Source organism: Somniosus microcephalus, chromosome 7, assembly GCF_052327205.1.
Source record: "Somniosus microcephalus isolate GS21.2 chromosome 7, FLI_Smic_1.0, whole genome shotgun sequence".
Classification (NCBI taxonomy): Eukaryota; Metazoa; Chordata; class Chondrichthyes; order Squaliformes; family Somniosidae; genus Somniosus; species Somniosus microcephalus.
In genome coordinates this window covers 273105197-273123261 of record NC_140993.1, presented here as the reverse complement: position 1 = coordinate 273123261, position 18065 = coordinate 273105197, and the positions used below count along the sequence as shown (strand labels likewise).

General features: G+C 44.2%; 1 protein-coding gene across 10 annotated transcripts in view; it reads left to right on the top strand.

Annotated features, from left to right (window-relative positions):
- The window catches only part of golga4 (golgin A4), a 210126-nt gene that overhangs the window by 92893 nt on the left and 99168 nt on the right, over window positions 1–18065 (top strand). For all 10 annotated transcript variants that reach the window (XM_085993786.1, XM_085993790.1, XM_085993783.1 and 7 more), the window contains one exon: window positions 8907–9085. In XM_085993786.1, the coding sequence (XP_085849912.1) occupies window positions 8907–9085 (179 nt within the window). The remainder of the gene's footprint in view (window positions 1–8906; window positions 9086–18065) is intronic.

Genomic DNA, 18065 nt, shown 5'->3' with positions numbered 1-18065 from the left:
AAGCTACAACACAGGACTACATGCATGCTAAATAGCGGAAGCAGCATGCTACAGACAGAGCTAAGCGATCGCACAACCAACTGATCAGATCAAAGCTCTGCAGTCTTACTACATCCAGTCGTGAATGGTGGAAGACAATTAAACAACTAACGGGAGGAGGAGGCTCCATGAATATTTCCATCCTCAATGATGGCGGAGCCCAGCACGTGAGTGCAAAGAGCAAGACTGAAGCATTTGCAACCATCTTCAGCCAGAAGTGCCAAGTGGATGATCCATCTCGGCCTCCTCCTGAGGTCATTACCCTCACAGAAGCCAGCCTTCAGCCAATTCGCTTCACTCCAAGTGATATCAAGAAACAGCTGTGCGAACTGGGTACAGCAAAGGCTGTGTGTCCTGAAAACATCCTGGCTGTAGTGCTGAAGACTTGTGCTCCAGAAGTAGCTGTGCCTCTAGCCAGTACAGCTACAACACTGGCATCTACCTGACAAGTGGAAAATTGCCCAGGTATGTCTTGTCCACAAAAAGCAGGACGAATCCAATCTGGCCAATTACCGCCCCATCAGCCTACTCTCAATCATCAGCGAAGTGCTGGAAGAGGCCGTCGACTGTACTATCAAGCGGCACTTATTCACCAATAAACTGCTCACCGATGCTCTGTTTAGATTCCACCAGGACCACTTGGCTTCAGACCTCATTATAGCCTTGGTCCAAACATGGACAGTACAGCTGAGGTGAGAGTGACTGCCCTTGACATCAAGGCAGCATTTGACCGAGTGTGGCATCAAGGAGCCCTAGTAAAATTGAAGTCAATGGGAATTGGGGAAAACTCTCCACTGGCTGGAGTCATACCAAGCACAAAGGAAGATGGTTGTGGTTGTTGGAGGCCATTCATCTCAGCCCCAGGACATCGTTGCAGGAGTTCCTCAGGACAGCGTCCTAGGCCCAACCATTTTCCGCTGCTTCATCAATGACCTTCCCTTCATCATGAGGTCAAAAATGGGGATGTTTGCTGATGATGGCACAGTGTTCAGATAATGAAGCTGTCCTTGCATTCAGCAAGACCTGGACAGGATTCAGGCTTGAGCTGATAAGTGGCAAGTAACATTCGCGCCACACAACTGCCAGGCAATGACCATCTCCAACAAGAGAAAGTCTAACCACCTCCCCATGACAATCAATGGCATTACCATCATCAAATCCCCCACCATCAACATCCTGGGGGGGGTCACCATTGACCAGAAACTTAACTGGACCAGCCACATAAATACAGTGGCTACAACAGCAGGTCAGATGCTGGGTATTCTGCGGCGAGTGACTCGCCTCCTGACTCCCCAAAGCTTTTCCACCATCTACAAGGCACAAGTCAGGAGTTTGATGGAGTACTCTCCACTTGCCTGGATGAGTGCAGCTCCAACAACACTCGAGAAGCTCGACACCATCCAGGACAAAGCAGCCCGCTTGATTGGCACCCCATCCACCACCTTAAACCTTGATTCCCTCCAGCACCGGCAAGCCGTGGCTGCAGTGTGTACCATCTACAAGATGCATGCAGCAACTCACCACAGCACCAGCCAAACCTGCGACCTCTACCACCGAGAAGGAAAAGAGCAGCAGGTGCATGGGAACACCACCAGCTTCAGGTTCCCCTCCAAGTCACACACCATCTTAACTTGGAAATATATCACCGTTCCTTCATCGTCGCTGGGTCAAAATCCTGGAACTCCCTCCCTAACAGCACTGTGGGAGCACCTTCACCACACAAACTGTAGCGGTTCAAGATGGCGGCTGACCACTACCTCTCGAGGGCAGTTGGGACTGGGCAATAAATGCTGGCCTTGCCGACGTGCCATGAATGAATAAAAAAGAACACAGCACCTTGGAACCCAGTACATCAGTATGTTGTATACAAATATTGAAACGGCCCAATACCAACCAATTGGCATCAGCCCGACTGCACACATTATCAGACTTGCGGTGGTGGATAGACGTAACGCGTAGTGGCAGATTGTACTCCTCACATACATCGGTCATTCTGGCTTCTGCTAAACTCTGAATGCTGTGTGTGCATATACATAAGCGAGGAGATGCCGTTCCATGCCCCATGTTCAGGTAAATATAATAGCGTGAGTTAGCTGAGTGTAGGTCTTGATGAAAGTGTGTAAATTGAGATAGCACTTAAAAATATTGGTTGCGACGATGAATACTGTTGAAAATGTTTTAATTTTAATTCTGTTACATGCAAACTTAATACTTGGTTAACTATGTCTGAATTTATTATTCGATGCAATGAAAATAATTCCTTCCAGAGCAGCACTGTTTATAGTCCTGTAAATAATGATCCATGAAAATTCACATGACTTTTTTGATTTTCTTTGTAACATTCTTAAAATCTGATACTTTGCGGGGTTGAGGGGGGGATGTTAATCCTGAATATAAAGCAGCTTAATTGCCTGAGATCCATAGTTTTAACTTTAAATAGCCTTAAGTGTGGTTTTGTGGAAGTTTGTCATTGTTGCTTGCTTCTTTCATAGATGTGCCATTTTTAACTGTAAAGCAAGTGTCTGCTGATATGTGCTGTGGACGTGACATCCTAACTCTGTGCTATTGCATGTTGTGCTGTGGTTCAGCATTGCAGATTATCTAAGATGAGCAAAATGGATCTTGGCAGGTACAAGGACCAAGCACTTGTTTTGACCAGCAGATAGCTCGAAAGATTCACGTCGAATAATTCCCACCTAAAACTAAAATGTAATCAGTTTTGTGAAACCGGTTATTCTTAATTGTTACTCTTTCCTGTCTCGCCCTTGGAAACAGACTTAGCTGAGAATCCAACTTACATCAGCCACTTTCATATTGTAACTCCCTGGTAGTAATTTCATATTAACCCCTGATCGGGCTGGAATGGTACAGGTGATTTGCTACTTGGCTCACTCCTACATTTGTGTAGGTACTGCTTTTAATACTTCGAACTGGTCAAGGAAATAATTACTAATACATTTGTTGGCATTAATTGCATGGCAATTCTGGATGTAGGAACTTTTTAAATTGAGTTTTAAGGATTTACAGTAAGAAGCACTGAGATTGCAATTACTGCAACAAAAAAAACCCCACACTTGATTTTTAATTGTACCAAATCTTAAAGGCTGTGGGTGTAATTAAGGTTTTTGCAGATAAAATTAATTGTGTAAATACAATAGAGCAACATAACCACCTTGTTGGGTTTAAAAAAAAATAAAAATAATTTATTGTAAATGTTTTAGTGTAAACTTTGCTTCCCTGCATTGTCCTTTTTGGGACTCTTGTTTTTCAGATTTTTGCATTGATTTTGCCCAGATGTGTATAAATGTTGCTTTCCAACAAGAGTTGTGGATTCGTTGAGACTTTGTAAATGTTTTTCTAAGTTTTTTATCATTTTTGAAAGCAGCTGCTTTTAGTTTAAGCAAATTATTTTCTAACCAGCAGCTGGTTCAAGTGAATAATACCATAAAAATGCACTTCAATTTATATAAAGCAACAAATGAAAGTGTAGAAGAACAAAGTGGTGAATAGTACTTGAATCTTTCATTTCCCCTTGAACTAATATTTGGCAGCAGTATGGGGCTATTGTGTTTATTGCTCTCTCGGAATCCATCTTAAAAGGATTTTTGGGCAGCCTTTTACTAAACTCTGCAGTTGCTTAAATGAGGTTTTGTAGGTTTTGGTGTATTGGATGGAACTTTTACGGTTCTGAAGAAAAAGTCCCAAGACATTTCACAGAGGCATGAGAAAGAAATGAGCATTGAACAAAAAAAGAAAACAACTTTAATTTATAAACCTTTAACGTAGCAAAACGTCCCAAGGTGCTTCACAGGAGCGTCAGCAAACAAAATTTGACACCGAGTCACAAGGTGAAATTAGGGCAGATCTTGGTCAAAGAGGTAGGTTTTAGGGAGAGTCTCAAAGGAGGAAAGAGAGGTAGAGAGGTTTAGGGATGGCATTCCAGAGCGATTACAATCAGGGATGTTCAAGAGGCCAGAATTAGAGGAGCGCAGATATCTCAGGCGGGGGGGTTGTGGGGCTGAAGGAGATTACAGAGATAGGGAGGGGGCGAGGCCATGGATGGATTTGAAAACAAGGATGAGAATATTAAAATCGAGGCGTTGCTTAAATGGGAGCCAATGCAAGTCAGCGAGCACAGTGGTGATGGGTGAACGGGACTTGGTGCGAGCTAGGCCACGAGCAGCCGAGTTTTGGATGACCTCAAGTTTACGTAGGGTAGAACGTGGGAGACCAGCCAGGCGTGTGTTGGAATAGTTAAGTCTGGAGGTAACAAAGGCATGGATGAGGGTTTCAGCAGCGGATGAGCTGAGGCAGGTGTGGAGGCGGTATTAATTATGGCACGGGTACATTGTTGGAAGCTCATTTCAGATTGCTAACAGTTTGGTTCAGCCTCAGACAGATGCTGGGGAGAGGGATGGAGTCGGTGGCTAAGGAATGGAGTTTGTGGTGGGGACCGAAGACAATGGCTTTGGTCTTCCCAATATTTAGCTGGAGGAAATTTCTGCTTATCCAGTATTGGATGTCAGACAAGCAGTCTGACAATTCAGAGATCGAGAGAAGTGGTGGTGAGGTAGAGCTCACGGGGGAAACTCAAGTTTTATAAGCCTGGTTATATAGCAGTCATTCAGATACATATTTCCTGCTGGTAACAGGGAATAGATAGGAGACAATAGGATGGATTCCCGTGGCAGGATAAAGTTGACGTAGGTAGGGTGGAGTCAACATCAACGAACTGTTGTCCAAGTTCGGCGATAGGTGCAGCGGGCAAGTGAAATCCAGAAGCTATTTGAAAGCTGGAGAATTGGAGGATGGAGCTTTTGTCCATGGGAATGAGGATCCAGGTTGCGGGGCAGAAAGATGATGGCGACATTGTTGGTCACTGTAGATCAGAAGCGGCAGAGAAATGTAAATCACTAGCCAGAAACCAACAAAACTGAAAAGCCAGAAGAACGAGTCAGCCAGTCACAGGCTCAACGGCATTACCATAGCTGAATCCCCCACTATCAATACCCTGGGGGTCACCATTGACCAGAAACTTAACTGGACCAGCCACAAGAGCAGGTCAGAGACTGGGTATTCTGTGGCAAGTGTCTCACCTCCTGACTCCCCAAAGCCTTTCCACCATTTACAAGGCAGGAGTGTGATGGAATACTCTCCACTTGCCTGGATGAGTGCAGCCCCAACAACACTTGAGAAGCTCGGCACCATCCAGGACAAAGCACCCGCTTGATTGGCACCCCATCTACCACCTAAAACAGTCACTCCCTCCACCACCGGCGCACCGTGGCTGCAGTGTGTACCGTCTACAAGATGCACTGCAGCAACTCACTAAGACTTCTTCGGCAGCACCTCCCAAACCCGCGACCTCTTCCACCTAGAAGGACAAGGGCAGCAGGTACATGGGAACACCACCACCTCCCAAGTTCCCCTCCAAGTCACGCACCATCCTGACTTGGAAGTATATCGCCGATCCTTCATCGTCGCTGGGTCAAAATCCTGGAACTCCCTCCCTAACAGCACTGTGGGAGTACCTTCACCACACGGACTGCAGCGGTTCAAGAAGGCGGCTCACCACCACCTTCTCAAGGGCAATTAGGGATGGGCAATAAATGCTGGCCTTGCCAGCGATGCCCACATCTCATGAACGAATAAGAAATAAAGAGAACAGTGGTAGGGGAAGGGCTGTAGCTGACCCAAATTGTAGCAGAAAATCAGAGACACAGCATATGAGTCTTGGGGTGTCGTCTAGTGCAGAAGCATAGTCTTGATGTCCAGAGAAGTCCAGGAATTTGGAAGCGAGATTTGAGAAGTGATCCAGCAACTCAGTGAGAGTAGCAAAGAGCAGGCACAGGGGTTGCGGGATGGGTAATGGTGGTTTAAAATAGCAGTTAACTTGTAGTAAAAAAGGGAGATATTAGGAGGGATGACCAAAAGCTTGGTCAGAGAGCTGGATTTTAAGAAGGGCTTTAAAGGGAGGTGAAGCGGCAGACAGATTTGGGAGGAAATTCCTGAGCATGGGACGTAGGCGGCTGAAGGAACAGGCGCCAGTGACTGGAGGAAGAGGGGGATGCAGAAAAGGCTAGACTCCGATGAATAGACTTTTTTTTGCTAGGGGGAGTTGTTACCTTGGAGAAGTTTAGCAATAGAGAGAGGTAAATCGATGAAGGGATTTAAACACAAGGATGAGCATTTTAAATTTGAGTCATGGTGAGATTCGGAAACAATGTACATCACCAAATACAGGTGTGATGGCCAAGCACGATTTGGTGCGCGATACAATACGGGTATAGTGTTTTGGGTGAGCTGAAGTTTACGAAGGATGGGAGGTCACCCAGGACCACATTGGAATGGTCAAATATTGTAATTCATTAATCATTGCAGCGCGCGTTGTAGAATCTGGATAGGAATGTCAATATCTGCAGTACTTTTATTTGCTGTGTTTAATTTTTTTTTGTATTCCTCAAAAATGTTCAACAAAAATTTTTAGAAAACGTCCCTTGTCCCTTTTATTCCCAAGACTTATTGAACGAGTTAATTAACATTGTTCAGAACCGATTTTACCATGTTATTTGCAGCACTTCAGCATATGTCCCCTCTCTTCCTGGGGATGTTAATGACCGTGTACAGCAGGGATGTGTATGAGGGTAGAAGTACTGAAGCAGCATTCTGACATCAATCCTCATACCACGTTAAAGGCTCACTGCTTCTGTCATTCCGTAACTTGTCCTTTTCTTAATTATCTTGAAGAGCAAAGAAGGCTAATGGTTGGTAATTTATATTGATTGATTTGTTGGTAAATGGTTCTTTTGGTTTTCTCTTAATCCATAGTCTGACTACACTGGTAAACTATCCAAAACAGAGAGTAGGGATAAATGGGTCATTTTCTAGTTGGCAGGCTGTAACCAGTGGGGTGCCGCAAGGATCAGTGCTTGGGCCTCAGCTATTTACAATCTATATTAATGACTTGGATGAAGGGACCAAGTGTAATGTATCCAAGCTTGCTGACGATACAAAGCTAGGTGGGAAAGTAATCTGTGAGGAGGACACAGAGTCTGCAAAGGGATATAGACAGACTGAGTGAGTGGGCAGTAAGGTGGCAGATGGAGTATAATGTGGGGAAATGTGAGGTTATTCACTTTGGTAGGAAGAATAGAAAAACAGAATATTTTTTAAATGGTGAGAACGATTAAATGTTGGTGTTCAGAGAGATTTGGGTGTGCTCGTACAGGAAATCTAAAGACAGCATGCAGGTACAGCAAGCAATTAGGAAGGCGGATGGCATGTTGGCCTTTATTGCAAGGGATTGGAGTACAAGAGTAAGGAAGTCTTACTACAAGTGTACAGGGCTTTGGTGAGACCACACCTGGAGTACTGTTTTGATCTTATCTGAGAAAGGATATACTTGCCTTAGAGGCAGTGCACTAGATTGATCCCTGAGATGAGAGGGCTGTCCTATGAGAAGAGATTGTGTAGATTGGGCCGATACTCTCTGGAATTTAGAAGAATGAGAGGTGATCTCATTGAAACATACAAGATTCTGAGGGGGATTGACAGGGCAGATGCTGGAGTGTCTAGAACTAGGGGGCATAGTCTCAGGATAAGGGGCTGGCCATTTAAGATCGAGATGAGGAGGAATTTCTTCACTCAGAGGGTTGTGAATCTTTGGAATTCTCTACCCCAGAGGGCTGTGGATGCTGAGTCATTGAGTATATTCAAGGCTGAGATAGATAGATTTTTGTATTCTCAGGGAATCAAGGGATATGGGGATTGGGCGGGAAAGTGTAGTTGAGGTTGAAGATCAGCCATGATCTTATTGAATGGCGGAGCAGGCTCGAGGGGCCGTGTGGCCTACTCCTCCTAATTCTTATGTTCTTGTGTTCTTCTGAAAGCCGAAAGTAATTGATGGGTCAATTTATTTATTAATGTTATTTCATCAATTAAATGTCGTAAATCATTCAATTTTTTTTGAAACTTTATTGAGAATTATTTAACATTATAAATGGGAGTGTTATAGGAAAGGCAAGGTTATAGTACGAAACTCCTAATTTAGCAGAATAGTCTCTCAAAACTGCACAAACTGAGCTCTTCACTGATTTAGATGCCATCTATCCAAGCATATATTCTAATGACAGTTGCATGAAATTAAAATATTTGTAGCGTTAAGGTAAAAGGGCAGGTTCAACTTGTTACATAGCTGTTGGCTATTCCCTCCATTAACTTCAAAATAATTGCTGGTTTCAGAAGGTTTCTGGTGTCATTAATTCGATAGAGTGGGATCTGAGTTGAGAATGTACGTTAAATCAGTCTTTAACAACCCTGCAAAATAAGGAGCAATCTTGATCGATATTACTTTTATCTTTGAGCGAAAATCTGCACTAAATTTTGAATTGAACATTGCAGTGTTTCAAAGCTGGGGGCAGCGGTTTCTAATGGAGGTTCTAACTGATGCAATAATGCAGCTTCTTGAGTAACCTTGTTTACATATTTGTTCAATTGTTTCACTCCTGTACTTGCATTGATCCACTTTCTCAGCTGAACCACATGAGACTTAACTTGGCACAGTGCAGCTTAAGCAATTTCAATATACGTGTGAATTTGCTGCTCTTTAACTTTCAATGGTGGATGAAGTACAGTAACATGTTTTAATTGTGTTGCTTGATGCCCCATCCTGATGTTGAAAAGCTAACACATTGTGAGCCAAGAGTAGGGTAGCTTGGGGCTGTAAAAAGCTTTGCTGAATTGTAATCAGCTTTTCATTTGTTCTGCCTCTGTCACATTTGAATGTGGGTCTTGTTGACCGAACTGTATGAAATTCATATTAAATTAACAGGTTTGATTCTAGTGTTCAGTTTTATTTGTTTCTCCAGCCTTTGAGGAACTTGAGAAAGCACTGGCCACAGCTCAGAAATCCGAAGATAGTTGTAAAAAGCTGAGGCACGAGATGGAAAAGCGGATCATGGCTATAGAGGAAGCAAGTGAAGAAGAACGAAAGCACTTGCAACAGGAGCTCACACGGGTTAAGCAGGAAGCTGTTAATATAATGAAGGTAAGAAAACTAGTACCAGATAAAATGTCATGTTTGTTTCGGATTGTTTTTTATTCTAAGTTGATAAGATTTATTCCTGCAGTACGTGGAGTTGATAGCTGATTCGGTCTCTAGTAAATGCTGCTGTATTGATTTACACACATTGGGGATTATGGGTGAGGAGTTTATGCCGAAACTTTTATCTTTTCATAATGCCAAGAATGTTCTTTGCTTAATTCTCACAAAGGCACACTTTAAAAAAAAAAAAACTGTACAGGAAACTCTTTTTTATCCGGCACCGGCGTGGTGCCGGTTGATCAAAAAGTCCGGATTACAGAGAGGTATACTTACTAAGGTACGAGAGCCCCGTACACGGCCACGGGTGCAGGCGTCCCTGTTGCATGTCAACAGGTGCAGGAACCCCGGTTACACGGCCACAGATCCAGGTGTCCCTGTTGCATGGCAACAGGTGCAGGAACCCCGGTTACACGGCCACAGATCCAGGAACCCCGGTTACACGGCCACTAATATTGAAGTAAAACTTATCTGAACCTACTCATGAATTTTGCCGGTTAAGAGAGATTTCTGGTTATTTAGGTGCCGGTAAAAAGAGAGTTTCATTTATTTGGAAATGTGCACCTGCATCATTTTAAAAAGGAAAGCAAACTAGGCCACGCCCAAGGGTTTTACTCCTGAGGCCTTTTTGAAGTAAAATAAATTGAAGTTGGAAATTTCTGGACCGGCTTCATTTGAATTGCTAGATAGACAATGTGACCTTTCACACAATCCTCTTACAGCACATAAGGTTGCTGATTGATTTCTAAGCAAGATAACTAATAAATCCATGAAAGAGGCATATTTTTAAAATGATATGAATGAAACAGGAGCTCTCACACAGGTTAAGCAGGAAGCTGTTAATATAATGGAGGTAAGGAAAGCATAACAAGATAAAATGCAGTGTTTGTATGAGGATTGTTTTCTTTCTAACCTCCACGTTGATGGATTTATTCCTGATTGAATACTTACACTAAGCTTGCTTTTGTTGTGGTTTGCTTAATGGCTAATGCTGTAAAGCATGGAAAAGGCCATTTGGCCATCAAGTCTGTTCATTTCACACAACATGTGCAATCTGCCCTGCTTATGTATTCGACTGGTGGAAAATACTGCATAAATACTCCCTAGTACCCAAAGGTTATTGAGCAAAAGTCCAGAATATTCATCCTGGATCATGCCTCTCCTTTCTCCATGGAAAACAAGTTGAACTGTGCAAGGTGCTCCCATAATTTGGAGTCTTAACTTCCAGGGCCAACCTTGTTGTTCTCCAATGTAACAAAACCTTTGTTTGAAGGTAGGGTAACCCAAAACCGACAGTTATCCAAATGTAGCCTCACGGGTAATCTATACAAATTTTGTTTTACTTATTCAAATGTATCTTAATGGCCTGTAATTTGCAGTCAGCGGTGATGGCCGTTGCATCGCCGCTGACCTCAAAGAAAGCTCGTGATCTCTGTAGTGAAAACTTTACCAGTGAGCTCCTGAAGCACTCTCAGGAGATGTCGAGCATGGTCAGGGAGGGAGTATGTGGGGAATATTGACCGACAACTCAACCCGAACCACACACTCCCACTTCATAATCGATGGCTATGAAGCAGAGCAAGATAAGATCTCGGAACAAGTTTGTATATTGTCCTTAAGGCTAGGAATATTGCCTGGTATTGATGATTTAAAAATATGGAGGTAGAGGTGGAGGGGAAAGTGAAGATGTGCGTTTTAAATTATTTTTCTACATCTCCCCTCTTTTAGGTTTCTTCATGCCTTGTGCAATTCTCCAGACCTGTGCAACTACTACTTTGTAATTAGCTGCTAAGAGATGCACAAATAGGAGGGAGAATATGTCCTCGGTTTGCTTTTCCCTTTAGGAAGTACTTGGCCTCCATTTAGCAGCTTGCAGTGATGGCTCAGGAGAGATCAGAAACTCATTTTACAGGGAATTGTGGTTGTAAAGTTAGACCCTGTCACTGTGTGTTGTTTTCTCAAAAGGAAAAATTGTTAACCTCTCCAGTATCAAGGTTTAGGAGCGGTAATGTTTATGGGGAGTCTGTCGTGTCATGCGCTGGTAGAGAATATCACTTCGGCTTCAGGGGTGCAACACTGAGACGCAACTCCTCGCACATGGATCATTTCAATATGGCACCCCTAACAAAGAAGAAGGAGCCCTTGATTTTTTTTTCCCATTTAGCTTTGTGGAAGGAGGTACCTTCACCAGACATCAAGTATAGCTATTGGTTGTGAATTCATAAAAAGAAAGAGAGACTTGCCTTTCACAACCTCAGGACGTCCAAAAATGCTTAACAGCCAATGAAGCACTTTTGAAGTGTAGCCACTGTTATAATATCGGAAATGCGGCAGCCAGTTGTGCACAGCAAGCTCCCACAAGCAGCAGTGTGATAATGACCAGAAAATCTGTTTTTGTTGTGTTGATGGAGGGATAAATGTTGGGCAGGACATCAGGGATAACTCCCCTGCTCTTCTTTGAAATCGTGCCATGGGATCTTTTATGTCCACCTGAGCCGCCAGCTCGGTTTAACGTCTCATCTGAAAGACGGCACCTCCGTCAGTGCAGCGCTCGCTCAGCACTGCACTGGAGTGTCAGCCTAGATTTTTGTGCTCAAGTCTCTAGAGGGGTGAGACTTGTGCCCACAACCTTCGGACTCCGAGGCGAGAGTGCTGCCCACTGAGCCACGGCTGACACTCATGCGCCACTAAGAGTGAACATCAAATATCTGACTCTTGTGTGTGGTATTTAATAGCCAGATTTACATTTATCTAGTTCATAAATGTGTTAGATTTTATCAACTCCCGAATTGAATTCCACAGTGCTGTGGAATTTGTGTCGTCCAGTGTTGTTTCAGGTTTAACCACAAATCTGCAATAAAGCTGGTTTGATTGGATGTAGCTTGACAAGTGGACATGTGGAATGTTTTATGACTGTAAAACTACAATGGTATGTTTAAAGAAGCTGACTGTACTGTCGATAGGACTTTGGGCAGAAAATGTTTAGCACCGAAATTCACATGTGCTTTTCATTAATCTTGGCATGTGTGCAAGTCACTGCAATGTAGGAATATGAAAAACTAATCTGATATAAGTAAAAATAACTCCGTTTCCTTTAAAGCATCTTGATTTCATTGAACATGTAATAGTGTATTTTATCCTTCAATATTTTGAAGAAGTGGATGATACTGTCTGAAATGAAAGCAGAAAATGCTGGAACTTCGCAATATATGTCAAGAGGAAGGACTTTATTAACGTACCGAGTGCACATCGCTCAGCAGAATTGTAAAGTAAATGACAAAAGAGCCCCTGAATCGGAATGCACTAATCAAGGCAGGAGGGACAAGAGAACAATGGGTAAAGGACAAGAATACGTCAGAGGAGCTCGTGGGTTAACTGGCCAGCAAACAGCTTTTTTGAAAAGCTTGCAAGAGATGAAAACCAACATGATATGTGTTGTATCCATGTGTTAATGGAGACACGGCATGCAGGAGTTGGTTTAACAGGTGTTTACTGAACAAAGTCTGGAGGTGAACTAAAAGATACAAGACGCTATGCAGGCTTATATACCCGAGTGGTCACTACCGGTATTACAGTACACAGGGGCTCTTAAAGGTACATACACTACAATTCCTCCCCTTTTAGATAATTAGTACATAACATTTTAAGTAATCATTAATTAACATGTTTACAAGAACAATAATCTACACATTTGCTGCAGTTAATCAATTATAAGTCAGTCTCTCTGGAGGCTTCCTGACTCGGTCCGGATAACGCCTCGGTGGTGTAGTAGTTTTCGGTGGTGTAGTAGGTTCTTTTGGCAAGGTCGATTCGGCTTGAATGCCAGTGTCGGGTTCATTTGGTTCCAGTATCACCGGATCGGAGGTAGATACTATGGGTATCTCTGCTTCATCATTAGGCGTATAGAGTTGTGGTGTAGGTTGTCCCTTTTCGGATGACTCTATGATCTGGTCAGCATGGCCATGCCTTATTATGCTTTCACCAATGTCAATGGTATACATCAGCGGTCCTAGTCGTGTGCAAATAGTTCCAGGCTGCCATTTCTCGGTACGGTAGTCCCGGGCCAAAACTTGTTGACCTATCTGGAAGGCTCTAGTTGGCCTTTCATTCATGCCTTGAAATTGCCGGTTCTCTACGTCCCTTCTGATGTTTGCCTTGATCAAATCCAGCCGGCATCTTAGTCTTCTATTGAAAAACATCATGGCGGGAGTTTGGTTTGTAACCACGTGTTGCATTCCTGTACGCAAACAAGAAGTTATCTACCTTATGCTGTAGATTTATGTCTTCATTACCCATGGCCTTTATGGCCTTCTTGAAGGTCTGGACAAACCTTTCAGCTAATCCATTGGTGGCGGGATGGTATGGGGCGGACGTGTAGTGCTTAACCCCATTGTTTTTTAAGAACTTCCTGAATTCTTCGGACACAAATTGCGGTCCATTATCAGAACAGATCTGTTCAGGCAGCCCATTCCTGGCAAATATGGTCCTTAATACTGTGATGGTTTTTTCCGTGGTGGTGGAGGACATCTTTATTACCTCCGGCCACTTGGAGTGTGCATCAACCGCGATTAAGAACATTGAGTCCATAAATGGACCAGCAAAGTCGATATGTACCCTTTGCCATGGAGATGAGGGCCACTCCCATGGATGTAGAGGGGCTTGTGGTGGGGCGTTTTGGACCTTCTGGCATCCTAGACAGCTCTTGGTCATTTCTTCGATGTCTCCATCGATACCTGGCCACCACACAAACACTCTGGCTAGGTTCTTCATTTTCACTCCACCCAGATGCCCCTCGTGAAGCTCCTTTAGCACTTTATCCTGGAGTTTGGGTGGAATCACCACTCTGGATCCACACATCAAGGTTCCTCGGCACACTGACAGCTGTTCTCTTCTTTGCGAGAATGCTGGCAACAGTGGTTCACCATGTGCTGGCCATCCCTTCACCGTTAAATCGTAGACTCGTGAGAGAGTCGGGTCATTTCTCGTTTCCTTTTCAATGGTAGAATTTGTTACTGGTAGACATTCCACTATGGTTGAGTGGAACATCTCCACTGGGTCCACTGTAGGTGCCTCTTCTACCGTTGGCAACGGTAGGCGTGATAAACCGTCAGCATTCCCATGCTGTTTTGATCCTTTGTATTCTATGTCATATTGGTGTGCCCCTTGGAAAAGGGACCACCTCTGTAGCCTTTGCGCTGTCATAATGGGAACGCCCTTTTTAGGGTTGAATATGGAGACGGGTTGATGGTCAGTCAACAAGGTAAATTTTTGTCCGTGCAGGTAATGGTTGAATTTCTTCACTCCCCACACCAGGCTGAGTGCTTCCCTGTCGATCTGGGCATAGTTACGCTCAACTGAGTTCAATGAGCGTGACGCAAAAGCTATCGGCCGCTCCGAGCCATCGGGGAATCTATGCGATAATACCGCTCCTACGCCGTAAGGGGATGCATCGCACGCCAGTCTGATGGGCAGTGATGGGTTGTAATGAGCCAACACTTCCTTGGATGTGATCAAGCCTTTGCATTTATGGAAGGCACGTTTACAGTCTTCGCTCCATTTCCAAATTACTCCCGTTTGTAGCAGTGCGTTAAGAGGGTGCAGAACAGTTGACAAGTTTGGTAAAAATTTATGATAGTAATTTATCAATCCCAGGAACGACCTTAATTGTGAGACATTTTCAGGTGCTGGGGCTTTTATGACCGCTTCAATTTTATCAGGTGACTTATGCAACCCTTCTTCGTTAATTATATGGCCAGAATATGATATTTGTTTCTGGAAAAATTCGCACTTGGGGCGATTTGCTCATAGGCCCCGTTCTCTCAGCCTAGTGAGCACCTGCTCCAAATTGGCAAGGTGCTCGTTGTCGTTTTCTCCTGTTAGAAGGATGTCGTCTAGGTAGCATTGAGTCCCCGGAATCCCGTGCAGGACTTGCTCCAAAGCTCTTTGCCAGATAGCTGGAGCTGATGCTACTCCGAAAACCAGTCGATTGTACTGGTACAGGCCTTTGTGTGTGTTTATCGTGAGATACTTTTTAGAGGCCTCCTCAACCTCCATCTGTAGATATGCCTGTGCCAAGTCAATTTTGGTGAAACGTTTCCCTCCGGAGAGTGAGGCGAAAATATCTTCTATCCTCGGAAGAGGATACTGTACCGTGTGAAGGACCGGGTTTACAGTCACCTTGAAGTCCCCACAGATGCGAATTTTTCTCTGTTCTTCAGATTTATCATTATTCAACGTTTTCTTCATGACCGGGACGATGGGTGTTGCCCACTCGCTCCAATCTGCCTTGGATAACATGCCTGCCTTTTCCAAATTCTCCAGCTCTGCCTCGACTGCTGGACGAATTGCGTATGGCACCGGCCTTGCCTTAAAAAACTTGGGAATTGCTGCATCTTCTACTTTTATTGAGGCGGTGACGCCTTTCAAGGTTCCTAGTTCCTGTTGAAACACTTCTTTGGCGTTGGCCAAGATGTCTTTTAATCGTTCAGGTATGACGTCATCATTTTTTTTCTTACTGGTCATCGTCAGTGCCTGAATGAAGTGCCAGTCTAAACATATCTTCCTGATCCATTCACGTCCCAACAGCGGTGGACCACCATCTTGCAGAACGTATAAATACAACTTCTGTATTTCCTTGCCGTTGTATACAACAGGCACCTTTATTTTCCCTCTGGGGTATACTTTCTGCCCCGTATATGTCTTCAAGATAATGGATGTGTCTTTCAAAGGTATATGCGGAAATAGCCGCTTGTAATCCCGTCGACTTATGACGGTCAGAGCTGATCCTGTATCTAGCTCCATTTTAACTGGGGACCCCGCTATCGTGAGGGTAACCCAAATGGTCTGGTAATCTTCTTTGGCAATTACATTATGTAATTTGAGACAGCTTAGTCTCTTGTTTCCGGAGTCGCTATCGCTCTTCTGGTCTTCGGAGCTACTGTCCGTCATCATTTGTACCTTTCTGTACTTTTCCTTATTGATTTTTTTTCTGTCAGTGGATTTTTTGTTTCCAGATCGGCATACACGTGCGATGCGTCCCATCTTTACGCATTGCCTGCATGCTTTGTCCTTGAACCAGCAGTCCCTCTGGTGGATCTGCCGCAGCGATAACATCTCTCGAAACCCCGTGTCATTTCATGGGTGCTGAAGTCCTGTGGCTTTTGCTGTATCTCTGCAGCTCCTCTTGCTGCTGCTTCGTATGATACAGCCACACTGAAAGCCTTGTCTAGTGTCAAATCTTTCTCAGAAAGTAGCCTTTTCTGTGTTCCTTCACTTAGGAGACCGCAGACGAATTTGTCTCGTAGAGAATCTGCCAGTCCTGCCCCGAATTGGCAGTGCTTTGACAACTTTCTTAATTCGGTGAGGTAATCAGCGTTACTTTCATTCTTGTGCTGATTCCTCCTGAAGAATTTGAATCGTTCCGCTATCAGCAGCGGTGTTGGGTTTAAGTGCTCCTGTAGGGTATCAACAATCTCCTTAAAATTCTTGTCCATCGGTTTGGCTGGAGTGATTAAGTTTCGTAACAGCCCGTATGTCCTTGCGCCCATCAGATTTAGAAGTACCGATGCCTTTTTATCATCCTCTACTTCATTCGCTGTGCAATATACCTCCACTCTTTCCACATATGTGGTGCAATCCTCTATATCACTATCGAAAGCAGTAATATTGCCAGTCTGAGGCATCCTGAAAATCAAAAATGGCGCCTCCCACGCTTTCCTTTCTTCCCTGCTGAGAAAAAATGGCGCCTCCCGCGCTTTCCTGCCGCTGCTGACAACGCTGTTCTCCGCAGCTTTTATTTACACAGATATTTTTAATAGTTGGAGACTCGTTCCCGCCGGACTCTCTGGGACTTTTCCCTCCCTCTGCTTGGTCCAAACGCCGACCTGCTTTGCAGCGCCGGCCGTCTCCCGAGTGCTCCACCCTCCGTCTCTGTTTGCCTCCGCCTTCCGACTCGCTGCTTGGCCCCGCTGCCGAGCCACCCGATCGAGCCCCAGCCCGCCGCCCAGGAAGGATTAGTGCAGTACCTGCCACCAGCCCGGCTAGCTGGTGAACTCAGTTTTTTTTTTTCTTCGACCTTCGTCTGAGGAATCGATCTCCTTGAGGTGCTGCCGAATTGCAGGTAAGTCCGTTTCCAATTCGTCGCCACTGCTGTATCCGTGTGTTAATGGAGACACGGAATGCAGGAGTTGGTTTAACAGGTGTTTACTGAACAAAGTCTGGAGGTGAACTAAAAGGATACAAGACGCTATACAGGCTTATATACCCGAGTGGTCACTACCGGTATTACAGTACACAGGGGCTCTTAAAGGTACATACACTACAATTTGTAAAGGTTAATTCAGTGAGGCAATGAGAAGACAAAGGATAGCTTGGTAAGGTGATGAAAAGGCACAGGAAAATTGGAAAAAAGAACAGAAAAAAAACTGCAAATGCAAGAAATGTAATAATAAATGAAAAACACCTTAAACATACAAATGCCTGAGATTTTGGTCCTTTCGTACCCGAGAGGAAGAATTTTTTTTAAATTGAAGTGACGGATGAGATAAAGGATGACTTGGAATGGAGGATCAGGACAGCTGTGATACTGGTTGAAGCTGTTGTTGCTGAAGGGAGAGGTCAAAGCGTGTGTGGTGGCATGTGGCAGAGCGTGGATTGCATGAAACAACAAGAGCCGTGATGTTAAGAGCATCGAATATCATATCAATCGTCAGGAGTAGATCCAAAAGAGGAATGGTGAAAGCTGAAGTGGAGTCCATGTGGACTGAATTGGAGAGGGGGGCGGCAGCAAATGCAGAGAAAAGAGATGTAGCTGTAGTAAATACACAATCACAATCAAGAAAGCAAAAGGACAACAATTTTGGTGAACAGGATGAAAGAGGCAAATGAAAAATAAGTTCTGTTCCTCGCTGTCGTGATTTTCATTTGT